At 44.8% G+C, this 25,441-nt stretch overlaps 1 protein-coding gene across 3 annotated transcripts in view; it reads left to right on the top strand.

Moving 5' to 3' along the window:
• The window catches only part of LOC103349133 (uncharacterized), a 54,385-nt gene extending 32,160 nt beyond the window's left edge, over nucleotides 1–22,225 (top strand). Inside the window, exons 2-4 of one of the 3 annotated variants that reach the window (XM_070048385.1) lie at nucleotides 787–869; nucleotides 4,927–4,948; nucleotides 10,660–22,225. In XM_070048385.1, coding sequence (XP_069904486.1) covers nucleotides 787–869; nucleotides 4,927–4,948; nucleotides 10,660–10,671 — 117 coding nt within the window. In that variant the 3' untranslated portion in view covers nucleotides 10,672–22,225. Of the gene's footprint in view, nucleotides 1–786; nucleotides 870–4,926 lie in introns of all 3 variants that reach the window. The other 2 variants (XM_070048386.1, XM_051849990.2) reach the window with 2 other exon arrangements.
• Nucleotides 22,226–25,441: the final 3,216 nt, after the last annotated feature.

Below are 25,441 nucleotides of genomic sequence, written 5' to 3'. Positions count from 1 at the left end.
GTGGTGGGTGTCTGGCCTCCCTCCTTGGGGCTTCTAGCCCCTTGGATAATTTCCCTCATGACCTCTCCTCTGTTACTTGGTGAACTACTGCAAATGGGCAAGGGCCCCTTTTCTGTGACCCAGTGACAGACACTTCTAGGTGCTCATGAAATGTTTATTAAAGAAATGAGGGAGTGAATAAATGAGATGGGTCTGGCCTAAAATATTCTTTGATCCTCAGCTGTGAACTGCACAGGCCAAGCCTGGCAGAGGTCAGGCTCGTGATAAGTGCTTATAAACTATACTTGTGCCTGATTGACTGATGGGCATATCCAGAAACGATCAGACGATGCTTGAAGTCTCCTCATTTGTAGATTGGAAAATAGACTTGGATTTAACTTGCTTTTGTCCTCTATGACTTCAACCATCCAAATATAATTGTTGCAAGGATGTTTCAGGCTCTGTCTCCTGTTTGAAGAGTCTTCGGAAAGTTCATGTAAAATGAATATTATGGCAAAGCTATGCATGGATTTCCAATATTTTGGTACCAAAATAAGCTTATCTTTTAATGTCATTTTCCGTGAACTTTTTGAATAGCCTCATACACTTAACATTCTTAGAAAAGAAATATTGGAGTGAAAATATGGTCCATATTAATGTTTAATGCTGGGAAATATGATGTGTGTTGAAAGATGTAGAAGGAGGGTTGCAGACTTAGTAATAAATGACCCACCATGTTTTATTTCTTCTCAGTCTTTTTGGTTTCTTCTCTCTCCCTCATTTCCTTTCCCTCCTATCTCTTGTCAGCTATGGGACTCCTCTACCTATGAAAATGTGCCCTGGACCATGGCTTCTACCATCCCTGTAATTGTTCCACATGAAAAGCCTCTGTAAGTATTATAAACAAGTAGCATTTCCATTCACCACTAGACCCAAAGCTTCTTGAGTAGCAAGGATGTAAATTTATTTTAACCTTAAACCTAAAGTATAATTTTTGTGTGTGGGAAACCAGCAGTAGGAGACTGGTGTGATTAGGAGATACATTTCAATTAATTCTTCTACCAACACCGTATCTCTTTTGCATCAGAACCTTTTATACTGTTAAAATTAACAATTATGCAGCTGATGGCTGGCTAAATCCACCAGGGGATGCAGAGAGAGCCACAGATAACACGACACGTATAAATCATTCAGGAGAACAATTCATGAAAGAAAAGTTATCTGTGTTTGGGATGACATTGGAAGAGCTAAATAGAAGTCAATTTGAAGAAGGGACATTTAGTCCCATTGTCCAGCTTGTCTTTTTCTTTTTTTTTTTTAATTGTGTCATAATATACATTTTTAAAACTAATTATCCATTAGCGGCAAGATAAATGTCTCTGCTTGTGCTATGGCAAGAGTGGCCGCAGTGGTGAAAGATGATTGCACGGGGCAGCGCTTGTCGAGAGAGCTGTTCCCAGATAAGGTGGAACTGTTCTTCAGCGGGATGCAGTGAAGGGTGACAGGCAAGGCTGTGCTGACCAAGCAGAACTGCAGACCTGCCGATTTCGGTCTGCAGATGGGGTACAGAGGCAAAGGGGTTCAGGTCATTGTCCAGGAGTGATGTGTCACCAAACCACTTAGCTAGCAAAGTACCTCCAAATCGAGAAACCCATAAAACTGGATCCTAGCCAACATCAAACACTATTTTCAGGGTCCTCCCACACCAAACTGTTCTGGAAGCATCTCTCCAAGTGGTTTCATCAATCAATCTTCAGTCACCATAAAAGATGTCTATACCAGGGTGTTTTATAAATGTATTGTTACTGATGCAAAGAAAATATCTATTCATACTTGCATTCTGCAATACATTGGAACTTACTTGGACCAATTGCCACACACTACAGTCTTACAAGTGCTGTTTCATTGAAATTGTTATTTAAATTTCTTGAAAAATAATGTAACAAAAAGTCCTTTTCTCTTGCTCCCTTTAGAATGTTTTGGAAGTATCTATTATAACCCAAGTCAATAAAATGCCTTGACTTTACTCATAAAAGTTTTCAAGTTTTCTACTTGAAAAGAAATTAGGAAGAAGAAAATAAAACAATCCTGCCACCTCATATAAACTACTGTTGATAGTCTTTATGAACTCCTAGTCTCTTTTTGTGCACATATGCATTTTTTACTTCAATAAAAATTAGTGTGGCGTATTAGGTTAAGCCTCCGCCTGTAGTGCCGCCATCCCATATGGGTGCTCATTCGAGCCCCGCCTGCTCCTCCTCTGATTCAGTTCCCTGCTAATGGCCTGGAGAAACAGTGGAAGATGGCCCAAGTATTCATGCCCTTGCACCCACATGGGAGACCTGGAAGAAGTTCCTGGCTCCTGGCTTCAGATTGGTCCATCTCCAGCCATTGTGGCCATTTGGGGAGTGAACCAGAGGCTGGAAAACCTCTCTATGTCTCTCCCTTTCTGTGTCTAACTCTGCTTCTCATATAAGTTAATAAATCTTCTAAAAATTTTTTAAAAAATTATTGAATGTCTCATATGTCCAAGGAGGAAATCAGTGGTAGATAAGAACAAATCTTAGGATCACACTGTAATGAGATTTGTATCTTTCCCCCAAGTAAACACTAAGGTAACTATACTTTGCCCTATTTTGCAATGTATTTTTTAAAGATTTTTTTTATTTATTTGAAAGAGTTACAGAGAGAAGGAGAGACAGAGAGAGAAGGAGAGACAGAGAGACAGAGACAGAGAGGTCTTCCATCCACTGGTTCACTCCCCAATGGGCTGCAATGGCTGGAGCTGTGCCAATTCGAAGCCAGAAGCCAGGAGCTTCCTCCAGTCTCCCACATGGGTGCAGGGGCCCAAGGACTTGGGCCATCTTCCACTGCTTTCCCAGGCCATAGCAGAGAGCTGGACCGGAAGTGGAGCAGCTGGGACTAGAACTGGCACCCATATGGGAGGCACTGCAGGTGGTGGCTTTACCGGCTGTGCCACAGCGCTGGCCCCACAATATATTTTTAAAATATGATCCTTAAACCTGCATATGAATGGGCTGTACTTTCCAGATTGCAATGTATTTATGTTGTGTATTTATGTCTGTTGAATATTCTGCTGGGAGTGGGCATTCATTCTGGTGGTTAGGTCGCCTGCATCTCACAGACGAGCACATGAATTTAATTCCCTCCTCTGGTTACTGACTCCAGCTTCTTGCTAATGCGGACCCTGGCAGCATCAGCAGTGGCTCAAGTACTTGTGCTTTTGCCAACCCCGTGGGAGACCTGGATTGATTCCTGGCTCCTAACCTTGGCCCTGACCTAGCCCTAGCTGTTGTGAGCATTTGGGGTGGGAACCGGTGCATGGGAGCTCTGTCTGTTTGTATGTATTTATGTCTCTTCGTCTCACAAATAAACTTAATAAAATAAAAACAACGCTGTATCAAAAATATATTGAATAAATGTTTACACAATATTTTGAAAGCATTTATAATTAAATTCTTAGAAAAAATTTCTGAACTACTAAATCAAATCATATCTTTAAGAATACTTATACATATTGCTAAATGATTTAAAAATTGTCAACTTATACCAACTTTCATTGTATTCATTTTCTTGTTTCTTCAAAAACACTGCTTTGTAATTTTAAATTCATTTGGATAACTGTGTGAGCAAATATGCAATATTTAATTATTGGCAAAGTTAATGATTTTTAAAGATTATTTATTTATTTGAAAGTCAGAGTTACACAGAGAGAGAAGGAGAGGCAGAGAGAGAGAGAGGTTTTCCATCCACTGGTTCACTCCCCAGATGGCCACAATGGCTGGAGCTGCACCGATCCGAAGCCAGGAGCCAGGAGCTTCTTCTTGGTCTCCTACACAAGGGCAGGGGCCCAAGGACTTCTACTGCTTTCCCAGGCCATAGCAGAGAGCTGGGTCGGAAGTAGAGCAGCTGGGACTTGATCCAGAAGCCATCTGGGATGCCGGCACTGCAGATGGCAGCTTTGCCCACTACGCCACAGCAGCGGCCCAAAGTTCATGTTTTAATATGCTTATTGGCCATTTGTATTATGTATGATTGGAGTATTCTTGTCTTTGCCCAATTTTTATGCTGTGGGGTTCAACTTTCATTGATGAACTGACAGGTTTTTCACAGTAATGCTTTCTCTTGTTTTGATTCTATTTTATGTCTCCATTCCCTTGTTCTAACCATAAGTAGAATTTTTATTTGATTTCAATCTTTAATTGAAATTGTTACGTATAACTTTTTATTGCTGAATTGCGCACCTAAGATGGTTCAGTGGTCACTTTAATATCATAAGATTTTTACTACAATCTTTTATTGAGGCCACAGTGCTTCCCATATCTATAATTTTGCTGTTGAAAAGAATAAATGGTATTCTGAATCTTTAGGTATGTCTTCCAAAAGCAGTCATCCTTTTCTCTGAATATCAAGTCCAAAGTAAAGGTTTGTGTTTTTCCCTGATAATATGAATCACCCAGTAAATTCTGCTTCCCAGGATTTGGACAGAAAAACTTCTCATATAAAGAAGAAGCTCAATAAATGTTGTTGGATGAATGGGTAATCCTTAATTTATCTCATGCCATTGTAATAATAATTAATATCTTTCACTGCACCACTACCACACAGCTAATATTTACTGCCACTTGCCATGTGCCAGAGACTCACCCTTTGGAGGCTTTGTCCAATCCCAGGAGCTCTGTGATGGAACATGGTTGTCCTTGGAACAGCTTCGCAAGATCCAATTCTGCCAGGGTTATAGATGCTTTCTCTCAGACACATCATGGGTGTTCCTTTTTCTGCAATTGTTTATAAGTTTCAGGGTTGTGACAGACCCTATAATTAATCAGTTTAATTTCCCTCCAACTTTCTTGTTCACAGAATCCTGATATTAGACGGAACACAATGTGCTAACCTCAGTATTTCCTTTCTTTACCTCCTTTGCAGGTGGTGCCGTCAATTCTGGCCGGTGAGGATATCAGCTGGAAATCTCTAGGCAGCTTTTGGTTCCAGATGGCTCGATGCTGGCGGCTCCCTTCCTCTTCCTACTCCTTTCTTCCTTCCTTCTTTGATCTTAGATGTGATGTCTTCGTGAGGACAGCAGTCTCATGGCCATGCAGAAAGGGTCCTGAGTTGCGAATACTCATTGAGTTGTAGAGCCAGTTTTGTATTTATCAATTTTTTGGACTTTATGGAGAAAGACACATGCCTGTTTTTAAACTCACTAGTCTTTCTTTATTTTTTTTTAAAAAAAGGATTTATTTTGTTTTATTTGTGAGGCAGAATGACAGAGAAAGAGAGAGACAGAGAGAGAGACAGAGAGAGAGAGAGAGTCAGAGAGAGAGAGACAGAGAGACAGATATCTTCCATCCCCTTGTTCACTCCCCAAAAATAGCTGCAACAGCTGGGGTTAGCCAGACTGAGGCTTTATTTTTTTAAAATTAGCTTTTGGTTAATTATATGTGTGTGTGTGAGAGAGAGAGAGAGAGAGGAAGTGAGCAAGTGAGAGACAGCACTCTCATTACTGGGTCGCTCCACAAATGCTTGCAACAACCAAGATTGAAAGGGGCAAAGCCAGGACGTGGAAATGCAATCCAGATCTCCCACATGGGTGTCAGCAACCCGACTACTTGAGCCATCACGTGTGGCTCTCAGGGTCTGCATTAGCCGAAGTCAGGGGCTAAGGCAGGGTATCGAATCCAGACATTCTGACGTGGGATGCGGGTATCCCAACAGCCTTTTTTTTTTTTTTTTTAAGATTTTATCTATTTATTTGAGAAGTAGAGTTACAGACAGTGAGAGGGAGAGACAGAAAGGTCTTCCACCTGCTGGCTCACTCCCCAAATGCCCGCAATGGCCAGAGCTGGGCTGATCCGAAGCCAGGAGCCAGGAGCATCTTCCAGGTCTCCCATGTGGGTGCAGGGGCGCAAGCACTTGGGCCATCTTCTACTGCTTTCCCAGGCCATTGCAGAGAGCCGGACTGGAAGAGGAGCAGCCAGGACTAGAACTGGCACCATAGGCGGGGGATTAACAGACTGCATCACAGCGCCTGCTCCCCAACAGCCTCTTAACCACTAGGCCAAACACTCCTCCCATCATTCTAGAGAGCAGTTTTATTTATTACTGTGGAAGGAAAACCAATCCTGGATTTTCCCCAGGGTGGGAGGAGAAGGTGGCGTGTGATGGTGTTGGGGAACCAGGCTTATTCCCTGGTGATTATGGGAATTCCTTACTTTGACACAGTGGCACAAAGGCCATACAACCCTCTTCCTCATAATGTCATAGGAGATCTTGGCTGTCAACATTCCCTATTGCCCTAGGAGGGCATTTAGCTGGTGCCGTCCAGGTTCAAAGAGGAAAGTGGGTATGGCGTCCCTTTGTTTCTCACAACAAGGAAGTTGATGAATGGCTGCTTAGTGGCAGGGTTATAATTTGGGCCCAGTCTTATATTCTAGACAGGTATGTTCTTTACAGAGCTGCATAGACAGTTTTCCTGTATATTCTTACATTTTGAAATTATACAATCCCCTGTGTGGCAAAGTGCTTAGTCGGGCTCTCAGACCGGTCATTCAGTTGCTTTGATCATAGCAATCCTGAGAAATGCTTGTTTTCAGTTTGTTCTCTGTGATAACAAAGCAGAAACCTGGGCTTTGAGCAGGTTTTGTGCCTCTGAATGCTTTCACATTTGAAAAAAACCTTCAAAACAAGAAGTTTACTAGAACGATGGATAAGCTGGAAACTATCCTGCTACCTTTATTTTAGGGGTTGTTAGCCAAAGGTGGGCAGTTTTCTAACATTCAAACGTGCTCTCAGAATGAAACACCCAATGTAGGGCCAAGGGGCTGGCTGTTTTTTTTGGAGAGTTATTACGACTGTAATTCTATCTGTTTCAACACTTATTGACCATGACCATGCCTGGAAAGTTATGAAAACCTTTCTTTGAAGATTTTGTGTTTTTTTTTTTTTTAAACAAAGGTAATAGATAATGTGGGGAGCAATCCGGACTGGACTAAGTTACTGGAATTAAGACTTATTCTATGCATCTGCTCTCCCACAATATGGCGCTGGGAGAGAAGTAAACAGCTTCCGCACAGCTGCCTCCAGTTCAACCAATTAACTGTAGGACTTGCTCCTGATTGGAGAGCAGCATACTCAGCCGAGTTGGGATTGGTGGAGGAGGACTATAAAGGAGGAGAGAGACGGCACGCACCAGAAACATCTATGGGGAACATCTAAGGGAACCCGTGCAGCCCCCCAGAGAGCCGGCCGGCGGTGTGCCGCTCCCCTGCGGAAGTGGGGAATGCGGCCAGGGGGAACTGCCCTTCCACGGAGGTGGAAGGGATAGTAGCCAACCCGGGAAGAACCAGCAGCAAACCCGGGGAGGGCCGAGCAGACGAAAGAACAGCGCAGGGTCCTGTGTCGTTCCTCCACGAAGAGGGGGAGCGACATAATGGTGTCGTGACTCGGATAGGAAACCTAGCACGGATAGGAAACTTAGGACGGATAGCAAACTTAGGAGGGAAGAAACGGGAAGAAACGGGAAGAATTGGGAAAATACCGGAGAGAGAGACTAGCAAACAGCCTAGGGAAAAGCCGGACGAAAAAGGAGCCGGAAGAAGCTATTGAAAGCCTAGGCATAGACTCAGATACGGACTACGGGGGGAAGCTGGGAGAAATCTCTAAGGTCGAAAGCGAAAGTTAAAGCTAGAACAAACAGACTCGGACGCGGACTGTGGGGAGAGGCCAGGAGAAATGAGGGAGGAGTATTGTTGGAGGAAAGTTTGGGGAAACATACCGGGTAGAGAAAAATGTTAGGGAAAATGAAGCCGCGAGTGCAGGCCGAGGCGGAAACGAAAGCCACTTTGGGATTCTCAAGTTAGCCCGGGAATAGGGGGCGAAAAGTTAAAACCAGAAGCTGAGACGCAAGCCAGATTGGGATCCGTCTGATTAGCCCGGGGAGCAAAGGACGGAAAGCCAAACCGTGGGGCGGAGACGTACGCTGGGTTGAATTCGCCAGGCTAGCCCGGGGAACTTGGATTGAATGCTAGTGGTGGAGACGCAAGCTACGCTGTGTTACTCGCGGAAGCCGCCGCGTGCAGAGAGAGCACGGGGCGTGAATAGATAGGGAACGCTGGCGTAGGCCGTGGTTCAGACGCGAAAGGGTTAAGCGTGGAGACCGCGGACCGCGCAAAGCCGGGAAGCCGCGCAGAGAGGCGCGCGGGCTGAAGCGGCGCAGAGCCGGGAACCCGCCGGCGGGGCGAGGTGCCGGAAAGCCGCAGGGATAAGAGAAACAGAAGTTTGGAAGTGAAGTAAAAGAGAAATGGGAATGCTGGAAGATAGAAGTGAAATGGGAGAGGTAGGAATGCCCGGAGATAGAGAAATAGAGAAAAATAAGGCCTCCCCTCAACATGCCAATTAGGAGGCTTGGATTCGGTCTGCCTGATTTAAGGCGGTAAGCGCCAGCAAAGCTCGACCAGAGTATGAGCTGCAGGTCACCGAAGATAGGCACAAACCAACACTAATAAGTCTCCCCCACAATACGGCAATGAGAAGGCTTGGATTCGGTTTGCCTGATAGGTTTTGTAAACACCTGCAGGCAGTTCTAGCAGAGCAGAGCATGCGCTGCAGGGCACCGAACACAGGCACGCATCAGCGCCTAAAAACCTCCTCACAACATGGCGAAGAGAGGACCCGGATTCGGTTTGCCTGATAGGACTTGTAAGAGCCTGTGGCAACTCTAGCAAGTAGAGCAGAGTGTGTCCGCGGGACACCGAAGACAGGCGCGTATCAACGCCAAAAAATAAAAAGAAAGGGGGATCTGTGGGGAGCAATCCGGACTGGACTAAGTTACTGGAATTAAGACTTATTCTATGCATCTGCTCTCCCACAATATGGCGCTGGGAGAGAAGTAAACAGCTTCCGCACAGCTGCCTCCAGTTCAACCAATTAACTGTAGGACTTGCTCCTGATTGGAGAGCAGCATACTCAGCCGAGTTGGGATTGGTGGAGGAGGACTATAAAGGAGGAGAGAGACGGCACGCACCAGAAACATCTATGGGGAACATCTAAGGGAACCCGTGCAGCCCCCCAGAGAGCCGGCCGGCAGTGTGCCGCTCCCCTGCGGAAGTGGGGAATGCGGCCAGGGGGAACTGCCCTTCCACGGAGGTGGAAGGGATAGTAGCCAACCCGGGAAGAACCAGCAGCAAACCCGGGGAGGGCCGAGCAGACGAAAGAACAGCGCAGGGTCCTGTGTCGTTCCTCCACGAAGAGGGGGAGCGACAGATAAAACTGCCTAAGTTTTCTGAGACGTTCGACCTGAAATATTCTCAAATTATTGAATTATTCTCACGCATCGTCAGTTCTACCAAAGGATTTGGTCCGAATGTCATTTGCCACTTCGTTCTCTCCTGAGAGTGAAAGCCTTGGGGAAAAAAACCATGAAGGGCTAAAGTTAGGCTGGAAAATGCGCCTTGAGTTATATTGTGGTCATAAACATAGACTGTCAGGAGACAATGTTTATTACTGCTCCTCCTTTTTTGGTTCTGCAAGATCTCCTGAGTAGGCAGGGCAAGAGAACCTAGCTCCTACGAGAAAGTTCTTATGAGAAATTGATAAAATGCAAAAACTAAAACACAAGGAAGATGGCTTGAAATTCAAAATAACTACTAAGATATGTTTAAGAGACAAAAAGATGATACGGAAGATGTTTGAAGTGAAAAATAAATTGATACTTGCATACAGTGCGTGCAAAAGGAAAATAAAAAAAGATGCCCACAAAAGAGGTCTTAAAGAAATGTGAAAAGCCCTGGAGATGAAATGTCATATAAATATTGCTAGTCAGTTATAATCAACCATGGCAAAGCCATATGTTCTGTGCCTGAAAGAACTGACAGAGGCAAAACGACCGACTCAGCATCGGATAAAGGGAAGTGGGGAAAAGAGCATTTATTAATTGTGGAAAAAACTGAAGGAGGGGCTAGTATTTAGGACAGCTGAGGGAACGTGCCAGGGAATCGTGGCTGGCATGAAAATGTTGAGAAAGTAGAGTAAACGTTAGGTCGAAAAGCCTGGAACACAGATTTCCTCCTTGGAGTTAGGCTGACATTAAATAAAAAAAGAATTCTATGGAACAGTGATAATCAAAGTCAGTAAGACGGAGAAAAAAAAAAAGCACCCAGCTTATGCACCTCAAGAATAGCACCTGGGACAGGTAAAGGAACACCGATGAAATTGTTGATAGCATCCCTAGAGGCTCAGTCTGCTGTCATCCCCTGCCTGCTGCATAAACCCATCCCCCCTTGTCTGTCCCACTGTGTCCGTCCTGTCTTCTCCCAAGCAGGCAGAGCCATGGAGCCCATCCCTGCTCAGGGCTCTGTGTCAAGCTCTGTCCCTCCATCCTGAATACACATCTCCTCTTCAGTTCATCTTCTACGTCTCATCTACTCAAACGTCTCAGATCACGCTCTTCACTATCACCGTGTTTAACGGTATTTACACGCTGGGAACTATGCACCTTGCAGGCACAGCAACGAAACAGCACCCAGGAATCCTTGCCCTCTGGGAGCTCTTGTTAGTGAGGGGAGGGGAGGGCGACATCCACTGAATAAATACATCAACTAATAATTGTGGACCGTTGCTAATCTCTCCTGTAATTTTTTAAAATTTTTATTTATTTGACAGGTAGAGTTATAGACAGTGAGAGAGAGAGAGACAGAGAGATCTTCCATCCGTTGGTTCACCCCCCAAATGGCTGCTACAACCGGAGCTGTGCCGATCCGAAGCCAGGATCCAAGAGCTTCCTCCTGGTCTCCCATGGGGTGCAGGGCCCAAGCACTTGGGCCATCCTCCACTGCCCTCCCGGGCCTCAGCAGAGAGCTGGACTGGAAGAGGAGCAACCGGGAAAGAATACGGCACCCTGACCAGGACTAGACCCCGGTGTGCCGGTGCCGCAGGTGGAGGATTAGCCAAGTGAGCCACGGTGCCAGCCCCTTTCTCCTGTATTAACTCTCTGTGGCTTCCGAAAAACAAGTTCCTGTAAACGGGGCCACTTGACAATAGAAATGTTTTCTCTCCCAGTTCTGGGGGTCAAGACGTCTGGATCCAGGAGCCACAGGGCCCCAGATCTTTTGAGATTCTTGTGGAGACTCTTTCTCCACCTCTCTTTGGAAGTGGAGTAGCCGGGACTCAAACTGGTGTCCATATGGGATATCAGCACTGCAGGAGGCGGCTTCACCCACTACGCCACAGCGCCAGCCCCATCTGCTTCTCTCTTAGAGGGACACTTGTCATGGGACTTAGAGTCCAACCAGATAATCCAGAATGATCTCATTTCAAGCTCTTTAACTTTATTTCAAAGAACCCTTTTCCTATAATACTTTATCCATGTTAGTATTTTTTTTTTGTTTTAGTACTATTGGTTGAACTCTGTAATTAACACACAATTATTCTTAGGTGTTTAAATTTTAACTGAAAAGTGATCCCTGTTAAATATAAGAGTGGGAATAAGAGAGGGAGGAGATGTACAATTTGGGACATGCTCAATTGGACTTGCCCCAAATGGTGGAGTTAGAAACGTGCCAGGGGATTCCAATACAATCTTATCAAGGTGGCATGTACCAATGCCATCTCACTAGTCCAAGTATTCAATTTCAGTTCACAATTGATCACACTGATAGGTCTAAGAGTCAAAGGGATCACACAAACAAGACTAGTGTCTGCTAATACTAACTGATAGAATCAAAAAGGGAGAGAACAATCCATCATGGGAAGCAGGATGCACAGCAGACTCATAGAATGGCAGATGTCCTAAACAGCACTCTGGCCTCAGAATCAGCCCTTAAGGCATGCGGATCTGGCTGAAGAGCCCATGAGAGTATTTTAGGCATGGAAAGCCAAGACACTCTGGAAAAAAAAAAAGACCTAAATGAAAGATCTCCGTGAGTGAGATCCCAGTGGAAAGAACAAGGCCATCAAAGAAGGAGGTACCTTTCTTTGAAGGGAGGAGAGAACTTCCACTTTGACTATGACCCTGTCAGAATAAGATCGAAGTCAGAGAACTCAAAAGGCTTCCATAGCTTTGGCAACTCATGACTAGAGCCTAGGGAGATTACTGACACCATAAACAAGAGTGTCAAATTGTTAAGTCAACAACAGGAGTCACTGTGTACTTACTTCTCATGTGAGATCTGTCCTTAATGTGTTGTCCAGTGTGAAGTAATGCTATAACTAGTACTGAAACAGTATTTTACACTTTGTGTTTCTGTGTGAGTGCAAACTGATGAAATCTTTACGTAATATATACTAAATCGATCTTCTGTATATAAAGATAATTGAAAGTGAATTTTGATGTGAGTGAAATGGGAGAGAGAGCGGGAGATGGGAGGGATGCGAGTGGGAGGGAAGTTATGGGGGGGGGGAAGCCATTGTAATCCATAAACTGTATTTGGAAATTTATATTTACTAAATAAAAAAAAAAAAAAAACCTTTTCCAAAAAGGTCACCTTCCCAGATCCCAGGGATTTAAAGTAGATGTCTTGGGAGGAGGGTTGAATTTTTTGACCTTCCATATCCATTTCCAATTTTTTAAGTATGTATTTCTTTGAGAGGCAGAGAAACAGAAAAATTATGGGTAGGGGAGAGAGAGCTCCCATCCTCTGGATCATTCCCCAAATACCTGCAATAACTTGGGCTAGGCCAGGCCAAGGCCAGCAGCCAAAAATTCAATCCAGATTTTCCACGTGAGTGGCAGGAACCCAGTTACTTGAGACTGCACCATTGCATCCCATGGCCTGCATTAGCAGGAAGCCGGAGTCAGGAGAAGTGCCAGGACTCGAACTCAGGTAATCTGCTGTAGGATCTTAAGTGCTGGGCCAAAGGCCCACCCCCATCATTACTTTTTTACAGCACAAAATCCGTATCTCTCTGTTGCTCCTCTATGGACCTGGCACCTCACAGCAGCAGGTTGGAAGCCCCAGAAGCACCCAGGAGCCTCAGCTGATGCCACCTGCTCACATAACCCCTCACGCACGACCCCAGAAAATATGCAAGGGGTCATGATCAAAATGATTATGTATTTGTGGCTCACAGGTTTGCCTTCTGTCTGCTCGTTCCTCGTGGGAATGTCAGTGCCACCAGAACACTTACTTATTTATTATTACTTACTTAGAAAACAGTTAAGATGGACGTCAGGAGTGTAAGACTTAAACTCCGCAGGTGGCTCCCAGGTTCTGAACCCAAGTGGCCCCACACTCCTCATGGTCTATATCTACGTATGGTTCAGTGAAAGACTCACTTCAGGAGTGTAGCCCCAGAGCGCGACAACAGCTCATTCTACTGAAATGTCTTCAGTGAGGCTTAGCAGGCGCCATCTCCTTAGCCGGGAAGGGGATTAACGCCCTGCAGGAAACATTTCCACAGAATCAAAGAAAGAAGTTCTGAGCGGCCCCAACTCCACCCACAATTAATTCATCATTTTATCTGACTCTTCAGTTTAGTTTTACTCTCTGTCAGTAGCTCCTGAAATGTGGTCCCAAATCAGAGCCATTGACAGCACCTGGGAACTCTTAGAAAGTTAGAAATGCAGACGCCAGGGACCAGTCCCAGACCTGCTGCATCCAGGGAGCAGGAGGAAGCCGGGTGTCACGTTGAACAAGCCCTCTGGGTGTTTCTTATTTCTGATGAGTGTGAAAGCCACTGCTCCAGGTGACTTTTACGGCCCCAACCACTGGTCCTCATGTTTGGCTTTGGGTCCATCTGTTCTTGGGGTGCTAGGGAGCCTCTTCCTGTGGCAGGCCCTCTTTCTTTCTCCAATAGAGACTTGGAAACATTTTTTCATAGTTGTATATGAATATATATAACATATTTATGCAAAATAAAGAAGAAAACACTGGGTACATTATAAAATGCCATCCATGATAACTCAATTTAGACGATCTGTATTCTTTTCTATACATTTAGAAAAATTTAATAAGTACTATTTTTAAAGATTCATTTATTTGAAAGGCAGAGTTAGAGAGAGAGAGAGAGGTCTTCCATTGACTGGTTCACTCCCCAAATGACTGCAATGGCCAGAGCTGTGTCAATCCTAAACCAGAGGCCTGGAGCTTCTTCCAGGTCTCCCACGCAGGTTCAGGGGCCCAAGCACTTGGATCATCTTCTATTGCTTTCTTTTTTTTTTTTTTTTTTTTTTTTTTTTGACAGGCAGAGTGGACAGTGAGAGAGAGACAGAGAGAAAGGTCTTCCTTTTTTGCCGTTGGTTCACCCTCCAATGGCCGCCGCTGCAGCCGGCGCACCGCGCTGATCCTGGCAGGAGCCAGGAGCCAGGTGCTTTTCCTGGTCTCCCATGGGGTGCAGGGCCCAAGCACCTGGGCCATCCTCCACTGCACTCCCTGGCCATAGCAGAGAGCTGGCCTGGAAGAGGGGCAACCGGGACAGAATCCGGCGCCCCAACCGGGACTCGAACCCGGTGTGCCGGCACCGCAAGGTGGAGGATTAGCCTATTGAGCCACGGCGCCGGCTCTCTTCTATTGCTTTCTTAGGCCAGCAGCAGAGAGCTGGATCAGAAGTAGAGCAGCCAGGACTTGAACTGGCACCAATACAGGATGCCGGCACTGCAGGCGGTGGCTTTACCCACTGTGCCACAGCACCAGCCCCAATAAATACTATTTTTAAAATAAAGGTATTTCTCTCTGCACCACAATGTAATTGATCTGAAGGTGCTCCTTTCTCGAGCTTCCATAGAACATTCCTAGCATTCAAGAAGCCTACATTGGACTCTCATATTTCACAGTGTAGACCATGGAAAACTCCCCAGCTCTAACTGCAAAAACTGACATAGAAACGCTAGAAGAAAAGGTTTTTACCATGTCATTAAAATGCTTCATTGGGTGGGCAATTAGCCTAGCAGTTAGGATGCTGGTTAGGACACCTTTGTCCCACAGCAGAGTACCCACCTGGGTTTGACCCCTCGCTCTGGCTCCTGTCTCTAGCTTCCTGTTAATCCAGACCCTCGGAGGCAGTGGTAATGGTTTCAGGTAGTTGGGTTCCTGCCACTTCCCTGGGAGACCTGGATTGAGTTCTTGCTAAATCCCATCGTTGCCTCATTAACAGGGAACACCATGGCACAACCACGTAGGAAGGTTTGTTCAGGAGATGCATTCAAGAAACATGTGCATTAGAAACAGTGCCCATGACTGTTGCATTGCTGACTCACAGCCCAGACACAGTACTAAGAAGTGGGAAGAACGATGCCAGGCTCTAGCTATGACTGGCAAAGAAGCAGCCATCACTCATATTACCCAGAAGATGGGATGCTTGGATATTTGGGGGATTTGGACAATATTCTCGTTTTGTCTTGATTTGTCACAATCAAGGGATGGCCTTGACTGACCCTGATAGTCTGTGAAATGGTGATGTACGCGGTGGCCTGGCTATGAGTGGTAGGCCAGCTCACAGCAACGCTGGAGACTAACAGTACCAGGCCTACTTCCTACTAACAGGGGCTGCTTTTCACTGTTTTAAGAGGAGCTCATCCAAAATGCTACCAGTTCCCTGTTTCTCAGTAATTAGCAATGTGTCTGTTTATTCATCCAACAGATATTTATTGAGGACTTCTTACATGCTGAAGTTGTAATAGGAATCAAAATGACAAGGACCTTCATGAAAGAGACAGCGTGGGTAGGAAGAGGAAAACACATTAATTTTTAAAAACCCGTATATTTAATTAAAAGCTGGGATAGCTATTATGAAGGGAAAAAGCAGAGTTCTCAGAAGGTGTAACCACAGAGCTAATGTAATCTAAAGAGCTAATGATGTTTAAATGGAAATGAAAAGGCTAGGGGACAGTTAACTGGGTGAGGAATGTAGGGGTGGAAGTTGGTAAAGGCATCAGGGTATGTGGTCCCCTGCAAGGGTGCTGAGGCAGAGAGATTTGGAGAAACCAAATGAGGCCGGTACGGCTGATTCCCTGCTCATCTCAAACCTATTTCCAAGTCCCCTCTTGCACAGAACAACATTTAACAGTCAGCCTTCTAAACAGGAACTGTAAGAACCCAGTGGGGTGTTTAAAAGCCAATTGACTTTTGCTGAACAAAGCTGTATAATGGTTTGTAAGCAATAACACAGCTTCCGGAGGGGACTGTCAGGGAGTTCTTCGAAAACTGAGTGCTCCAATTTCAACCTAGAACTCGAGGCTTTCACCCTGAGCCCTTGGCCCATTCCTTCTTCTAGACTCTCGGTTCTTTATTCCTTCTTGTATTCAGTTCCTCTTCACGTTCTCTCCTGTTCCCTTTACCATCTTGGCACTTAGTAGGTTTCATTGGCTTAGCCAACATCTACGGAGCGTTATGCCCAGTGGTCCTGCATGCAAGCAAACTCTAAGAAGGTTCGCCTCTGCCCTTGGGACTGCTAGACTTGTTGCCAGAATCTGACCCAGTATCCTAAAAAACAAATGCAACCAAACTCTGTGACCTCTATCTCAAATGACTCACCATAAATTTCTGTATTGCTTCTTCCATGACCAAATCATCTTTGTTTTATGTTTCAGAGTCTAAGAAACTACTTTAAATGGTATTTTGATTTTTTATAATAAAGTTTGAAGATTACAAGATGGTATTACTGTTGTTAAAATCAAATGGCTTAATTGTAATCCCATTTATAATTGGTGTTTTCACCTAGGGGTATTCGAAAATGAGGTGCCTTTCCTTTTATCTTTCCAATGGCGGCCCCTTGTAATGCTGGTGTGAGCACAAGACCAGGAATTAGGAACTCTTCACTCGGCCCCTGACTCACCAGGTTACCCAACTTAACCTCGCCATTTCTTCATCTGTGAAATGGGGATAATAATACTTACCTCCCTCTCCGGGGTGTCATGAGTATTAATTAGTGTTTGTCAAGTACTTTGAGATCTTCAGATGAAAGGCCCCGTGGAAGCCCAGTGTACAGTATCATTATGTAAAGCTGCCACACCTCCCACTTTCTCCTGAACACTGATCACCAATTACAGCCAGCCCTAAATGGGGGGAATGCTGTATTCAGGCACGACAAGGCAAGTTTTATTGGTCCATTAGGACATGCCTATTTGAGGGAATTAGTTTTGTGAAAATGGTTATTATGCCAAGGACTTTTATTTTAGGCAGTTGCTGCTCTTAATAGTTAATGGTTAAATATGAAGCCATTTGGAGGGCCCGGTTTCACATTCCGATTGGGAAGACAGGCCTTCCCGGCCATGCCGTTGACTTCTAAAGAAGCTGAGGCATGTGGTGTGGGAGCACTTACTACCCACAACATGAAATTATATTTATATGGAAGGCTGATTCTGGTTTCTGAGAAACCAGCTGGAGAGTGAAGACAATGCTACTCACCTCATTAAGAAAGGAAGAAGCGACTCCCACAGAGAGGTTTTCTGGATTCCAATTTCAAAGGATTTGTAACTTGCAAAGACAGTACTTCTCTCATTGGAGCCACATTTCATACATGGAAGCAAACTATACCGATGTCTGCCACCTCTTTCTGAGAACTCTTTCATGGGTCATTGTTGATGACCCTGGGTTTGAGAATTTGTGGACAATTGTCCAACTTCAGAAAGTGGCAGAACTTGCCAGCTGTGCTATTTCAGGGATAAAGCAGCCTTAACTTATACTGTTCCAGGTTTGGTTTTTAACCTACTGTCAGATTTCACATTTTTCTGGCTCAAAAATTATTGCTTATTTCCTCTTTAGGAAGCAAGATACGAGCTATGTGAGTATATTTCAAACTTAATCTTCGTTGTTAACATGCTAAAGATTTTATCTGAAAGTCAGGCGATGAATTCATATTTTCATGACTACAATTTTTTTGAAGATTTATTTATTTTAAAGGCAGTGTTATAGACAGAGGAAAGACAGAGAGCGAGTGAGAGAGATCTCCTATCCGCTGGTTCACTTCCCACATGACCACAATGGCCAGGGCTGGGCCAGTCTGAAGCCAGGAACCAGGAGCTTTATCCAAGGCTCCCATGTGGCTACAGGGGCCCAAGCACTTGGGCCACCTTCCACTGCTTTCCCAGGCCATAGTAGGGAGTTGGATCGGAAGTGGAGCAACTGGGATGTGAACTGGCACCCATTTGGGTCGCTGGCATCACAGGCAGTGGATTAACCTGCTGGGCCACAAATGCTGGCTCGCACAGATCACAAATTCCTTTTTAAAAATCCAAAATATATCTATAAAGAATCAATTTCTTGAACCATTGCAGAATTCTGTTTTTAAAAATTTGTCTGAAAGGCAAGACAGAAAAAGATGGAGTGAGAGTATTTTATCAAGTTTTTTATACAGTTCACAAACTATTTTCATGGAGATTGCAATGAACTCATATCATGTTTACAAATATTTTATGACCTTGTTTAGATTCATGCCTACTGTGATAATTTGAGTGTGAAAGAAGTTAAACCACCATTGTTTTACCCATGAAAGCAGATCCAAAAGCAAATTTGTTGTGCGTACAATGGAAACACTTTCTCTACCCAAGTGAAGTCTAACGTTGTCCAGGGCCTGAGAAACCAGTTCGTGGTATTGTTGGCATCCAAAGAACATGGCAATTACACATGATTTTTATCTATTAACATATTTAGCAGTTGCTCTTTAACACTTAGACTCCATTATCCTGACCATAATTTTGTTCTGTTTGCTTATTAAAACACACACATATCTTTTTGAAAAATCACAGATTTAAATGATCTAATGAGCTCTCTTGTGTTTACTTTGTTACTTTAAAAATATTTTCATTAACACTGAAATCATGTATTCAATCAACAAACACCACTGCATGAAGAATGCCATTGTCTCTGACAATGGGTGGGAGTGGAGAAAGACCACGACAAGGAATTGTTGTGTAGTATGACATAGGCAAAAATCTTATTCATTCTGTTCAATTCTGGGGTGAGCAGATGTTAGAACTGTCGGTGCTCTATAGCAATTTCCTGGGAAGATAGTGTTAAGGTGTAAAAAGAAAGAGGTGGGGTACAGCAGGCCGGAGGAGGGTGCGAAGAAATGGAGAGGCAGACGCAGTGCCAGGTGGGGAGGTGCAGAGTGGGAGGAGGGCGTGACTCTGATCCAAAATGGCCTCAGAGTGCATGCTGAGTAAGTCCCACTTCATCCCACACATGGCCGGCCAGGCATCACTGGGGGATTTTGGTGGTAGTCTGTAGCCAGATCTAGGTGTAGGGAGGTCAACCAGGGAGCCGTTCTCCTTCAGAACCACCAAAAACCACAAACAAGAGCTAAAACCCTTTATTTATTTGCAAAGAGTTGAACCCAAAGGCAAACTAGTCCTGATTTCCTGCACACCCCAACTAACATTAAAAAAATTCTCTTAAAAAAAGTTCCCTTCCAGTGTTTATCCAAATCAGAGCAAACACCAATACGAATTCTTAGGTATTTTCCTCCTTTCATCCACCCAAAGCAACCCATTATAGTCACGGCTCCACATCTTGCTTCTTTTTTGAGATTTCTGTTTAGAAAGGGGGTGCTGGGGGTCTTGGTTTGTGCACGGCCCCTTGTTGATGCTGAGGGGCAAATGGAGGCAGATGGAAGGCACTGGCCCAGGGGGTGGATGGAAGCCTGGAAGCAGAAGCGCAGTTCAGAAGTAACAGAAGGGCAGAGGAAGACCTCCTTTCCATCAGGGAAAGTCACAGTATAATTGGGATGATACTTCCAAAATATTCAACCCCTGTGTTTTCTCTTCCTGGTAGGTCAAGTTTCACCGTTGCAGCCTCCAGAGTAGGAGGGGGTAGGTATAGCCAAGGAGAGGAGGCGGAGGTGGGCTAGGGCAAAGTTGGCTGGGGCCAGGGAGAGTAAGGGGGAGAAGTATAGACACAAAGTGACTTCTGCCCGACTCCTCCCAGGGTGACAGAGGCAGGCCTGGGCTCGGTTCCTGGAGTGTCCCTTAGTCAACTACTCTATAGGGAGAGGAAAGCACCCCAAATTCTCTAGGGGGTCTATGGAGAGGTGCACAGGGTGGATGATGGAGTGGGCAAGGTTCCTAGAAGGTCATAGGAAGGGGTGTGACAGGCTCCTGACCTTGACATCTCCTGGGTGAACTTTCTAAAACAAAGGGCAGTGGGGGGCTGGGCTGTGTCTCAGCACTACCACGGCATCCCCAAGGCAGAGGTGGGCTTGCAACCTCCAACAGGTAGGACCACTAGGCCTAGGCAGGGCCAACTGAGATTCCAGAGCCAACAGTGGACCAGGGTCAGGACGAGGCCCCTCACTGATAGACCCTGTCACCTTGCTGAACCTCAGGCAGGAGCAGAGAGGGACAGGAAATCTCACAAACTGTTCCCTTACCCAAAGAGACCAAGTTATCTTAAACATATGCCTAAATTAGTGGGTTAGGCTGGGTTGATTATTTTGCTGACAATGAGGAGCACACAATCACAGTGGTGAGGAAGAAAGAGAGTTTTTTTGTATATCCAGCTGGTATATTCACACCTCCATTATGCTATTATTTACTTTTTTGTAGTATATCAGATATCAGATTTCACACTTTTCTCAAGGCTAGTGCATTTGAAAACAGCTAAGAGAAGTTGAGCCACAACTCAGAAAAATACTGTAATGACACGCAGGTCTGAGCAGAACTGTTTTACAGAACTGATTACAGTATGTTTATTAGCCCCATTTTTCTGAAGGTGGGGATTGGGAAGACTTATCAGTGACAGAGCCAGTGGCGGGACTAGTTCTGGAACCACCGCTCAGGAGGGCCAGCCTTCTCCTTTGAGGACCATTCTCTCCCACTTATCACTTGTGGTGGCTTTGATCTACTTGTCTATCTCTGTGAAAGCACAGAGCAACTCATTTCATTAATAGGGCTTTGTTGAGCAGGTGTTTGCTCAGAATCTAAGTTGGCCCACCGACACCTGCTGCATCCCATATCAGAGTCCCTAGGCCTGAGGATCGGCCTTGCCTGCAACCTGCTGATGTTCGCCCTGGGAGCTGGCCGGTGATGGCTCAAGTGCTTGAGTCCCTGCCACCCAAGTGGAAGACCCAGAGGGAGTTCCAGGCTCCTGCCTTCTGTCTGGCCCACGCCTGGCTGTTGTGGGCATTTGGGGAGTGAGCCAGCAGATGGAAGAGCTCTGTCTCAGCATTTCAAGTCCAATAAGCTTGTAAATAGTGGTAACTCTAGATCCCTGAGTACGCGAGCCCAGAGCACTGAGGAGCATAAACATCTGTAACCATGCTGGAGACACTGAGGCACAGCAGATGACAGATGGCTGATTAATTTCTTTTCCAAAATGTGAGCTGTTTGCTCAGGTTTACATACCAGAGAAATCACAGTCCTTTTAAGGTTGGAAGAATCCCCACTCTCAAAGTTGATTCCCTCGTAGAAAACAACAAATGGATCCCTACGGCAGGCGCTGTGGCACAGCGGGTTAGGCTATGGCCCGAGACACCTGAATACCACGTGAGTGCCTGGGATGGAGTCTTGTTTCCACGTTGGATGCAATTTCCTGCTAATGCATCTAGAAAGCAGCAGATCATGGCCCAAGAGCTTGAGTCCCTGTGACCCACATGGGAGACCCAGATGGAATTCCTTCTTCTGGGTTTGATCTGGCCAGCCCTGGTTGTTACAGCCATTTGGGGAGTAAAGCAGTATATGGATGATTCTCTCTCTCTCTCTCCCCGCCCACACACTCACACTCTTCTCTTTGACCCTCTCCCTCTCCCGTCCCTTCTTCCCCTCTCCCGTCCCCTCTTCCCCTCTCCTTTTCTCTCTGTCCAAATAAATAATTCCAAGTAAATTAATACATCTTTAAAAAAAACTGTTCCCCGAGAAAATTCCCTTTAATATGGCAAATGTCCTAGACATACATTTTCCCCATGAATGTGATAGCCACAGTGGGAAAGTTTTTGGATGGGCACTGAGTTACCATTAATACAGCATATAGAAAAGTAATTAGATCAGCAGTGTTCTTATCCCCAAATAGTTTATTCTGTTCATTGAGGTACAAAGTATGGCACGAAGAACAGACAAAAAAATGTTTTCTTAGCCTCCTAAAATGTTTATGTGGTCCGGAATTCATCAGTAATTGAAGTACATCATATAAAGAGCTTGAAATGAATTATTTGATCACAAAATTCATGTGGGTTCTTCCATAGTTTAATTGTATACTATTTTTTATTACGTGTAATTGCAAGATTTTGTATTATATAATTTTGTTGCTGTTGCTCTTCCATAAAGACTTTTAATAGCAATATAAGCCTTGAGTACTTGGTCATGCCAAAGGCTCTAACCATTAGATGTAAGTATTATTGGACCAATAAAACATGCCCCTATTGCCTCCTTCTACAAACTTTACTATTTTTTTAAGAAAGACAATTGTAAGAAAAACTAATAGGAAAAAAGTTTAAGAATAAAATCTATTCAAATAATATTCTTTGCTTAGGATAGACAGTCCAGAGAAAAACAATTATAAACTAAAGCATTTTCAGTGAAGAATTTTCTGTACATTGAAAAAAACAGCTTAATCAGAAAAAAAAGGGGGGGGGGAGCTGGCATTGTGGCACAGTGGATAAAGCTACTGCTTGTGACACTTGTATCCTATGTGGGCACCGATTTGTGTCCCAGCTACTCCACTTCTGATTCAACTCCCTGCCAATGGCCTGGAAGCAGTGGAGGACGGCCAAGTGCTGTGGCTCCTGGTTCCTGGCTTTGGCCTGGCCCAGCTCTGGCAGTAGCAGCCATTTGGGCAATGAAATAGTGGATGGGAATTCTCTCTCTCTCTTTCTCTTTGTAACCCTTTGGGATCTGTTAGATCCATGCTTGAGCACAAGCTCAGCCTTTCAAATGAATAAAATACATCTTTTAAAAATAGCTTAATCAGATTAACTCGATCTGTTGTTTATAATTGTTTTTAAAACCTTATTTATTCATTTGAAAGAGTTACAGAGAGAGAGAAGGAGAAGCAGAGAGAGAGAGAGAGAGAGAGATAAAGAGAGAGAAGTCTTCTATCCTCTGGTTCATTCCCTAAATGGCCGCAATGGCTGGAGCTGCGCTGATCTGAGGCCAGGAGCCGGGAGCTTCTTCTGGGTCTCCCATGTGGGTGCAGGGGCCCAAGGACTTGGTCCATCTTCTGCTGCTTTCCCAGGCCACAGCAGAGAGCTGGATCGGAAGTAGAGCAGCCGGGATACGAACCAGCACCCATAAGGGATACCAGCACTGCAGGTGGCGGCCTTACCTGCTGTGCCACAGCGCCGGCCCCTATAATTGCTTAATTTTGATGTCATTCTTTCTACTATTATTTCTAATTTTTGAGCTCCTTTTTTAGACACAGTTTTATTTCATTTTTTAATAATCTTCTTACTTGGGATTTTCTTCCATCTCACTTCAGTTTTCTAAAAGAGAAGTTTTCACAGATGCTAAGCCTGCATTTTCCATTTGTTTCTTGGTAAAGTAGGAGACAACACTGTAGTTGTTTGAAATTAGTCAAAGTTGCTCAGAGACTTGCATGTCGTTGGAATGTATGCTGGGGCAGCTCAGAGACTTCACGTAGTTTTCAGTTCTCATAACGGGTTTCTTCTTTCAGCCGACTTTTGGAAACATTTGGGTGGTGATCGGGAGACATGGAGCTGCTTGTCAGCATCACTCTGTGCAAGGGAATCCGGTGTTCTGGGATCTATTAGATCCATGCTTGAGCACAAGTTCTGCAGTTGTTCAAGGGCATGAGTAAGGGCCTCGCGGTGGTCTTTGTGTGAAGCTGACTCAATCAAGACACCTGTTCATTACGTGCCCTTTAAGTGCCAGTGCTGAGGACGGGACTTCTGGTGGGATTTTACTTAGACTTGCATGGCTTCAGCTCATACTTGATGAATCAAAAACAGCTTTTTGAACTGGAAGCTTCAATTCTCTCTGAAACTTTAATTGAAAGACATCTAGCTCCTTTTTAAGCCATCCCTTGTAAAACTTTCCGATTCTCATCTGTTTTCCTACCTCACACACTCAGCTGGGAAAGTCATCTATTCATTTTGGGCCTTAGTTGCTGCATTTAAAATTGGAAATTAACTGGAACAAGAGATTTCTCAAAGTGGTTCTCCAACCACCCTGTGCAGTGAAGTTGCCCAGAGGGCTTTGTTAACACCCAGATTGCTGGGTATCACTCCCAGATATCCAGTAGGTCCGGGTGGGGCTGAGAATCTGCATTTCCTGTAAGTTCCCAAGTGATGTCCATCTGGGAACACACTTGGAGAACCACTGGTTGAGCTACTTTGATCTTCCCACAACTCTGATTTTTGGTGTGTCTCAACCTGATACAAACTCAGAAGATTCTCTTTAGGATGAGTCCATCTAAGGTTGTGCAGCTGAGCGTCTAGAACATTTACTCGATGATCCTTCATCCCAGTGTAGATGTTCAAACTTTGGACATCGTGAGAATCAAAGGGACTGCCTTCCTTCCAGGAACACAGTAAAGCCCTCTTCATTTCTGGATGCACACCTTGTTTACTTACTAAGTGACAACCTAGCTCTGCTCTTTAAAACTTTCAGCCTTCTCTCAACTCTTTCTCTGCCTGGAGATCTTCACTCTTGCTAGGAGGGGAGAGAGAAAAGAAGTTCTCCTTGGCATAGAAAGTCAGTGAGTGGTCGAGCCAGTAAAGTTCAGGTCAGATTGTTGAACTTCTGCATAATCTAGCAGGTACTAAAAGTCTACCATGGGCTCTCAATATATAGATGACTTGGTATCTTTGTGGGATAGGACCCCAGAGTGACCCTTTAAATTTGCGACAGATGAGAAGAAATTGGAGAAATCACTACGTCTACATCAATGTCCTTTGGCTCTTTGGTTTTCCCTGATTTTCATCCTTTTGTAAATTTCCCCCTTATGCAGCTACAAGTTCTTTGCATTACATCTGTTAGGAAAGGCGTTTGTCTCGCCCCACTGATGATCCAGAGGAATCTTAAACACTGGGCAAGTGGTACAAGTGGCAGTGATTTGCTGTAGGCTTCCTGGATCAGCTCAGCCAGGCTGTCTTAGCCTCCAGCTGCTGTGGGAGCAGTGAGGCCGTCTCACCTGCAGTCATTGGAAGGTTCCCGGTCAGTCTCCACTGGGCTACACCTGTCATGTTCAGTTTAAAGCTCCTCCCTCCTACACCTTCATTTGGGCTCATATTTATCACAAAAACATGATGGAGTGCCCCCACCTTCATCCAGGGTTTCAGAGACCTTCTGAGACTTCAGTTATCCATGGGCAGCCATGTTCTGCAAATATCAAATGGATATTTTGAGAAAAAGTAAGATCATATTCACAGAACTTTCTTTCACAGCATGTTGTTATAATTGTTCTATTTCCTCATTGCTTGTTTTTTTAATTTGCATACATTTCATAAATACAACTTTAGGAACATAGCAATCCTTCCCACCATATCTGCCTTCCCACCCACACTCCCTCTTACTCTTCTCTCTCCTGCTCCCAGTCTTGTTTTTCACTAAGATGTATCT

Source organism: Oryctolagus cuniculus, chromosome 9, assembly GCF_964237555.1.
Source record: "Oryctolagus cuniculus chromosome 9, mOryCun1.1, whole genome shotgun sequence".
Classification (NCBI taxonomy): Eukaryota; Metazoa; Chordata; class Mammalia; order Lagomorpha; family Leporidae; genus Oryctolagus; species Oryctolagus cuniculus.
Note: the sequence above shows the minus strand (reverse complement) of the source record. Positions and strands in the feature narration are given on the sequence as shown.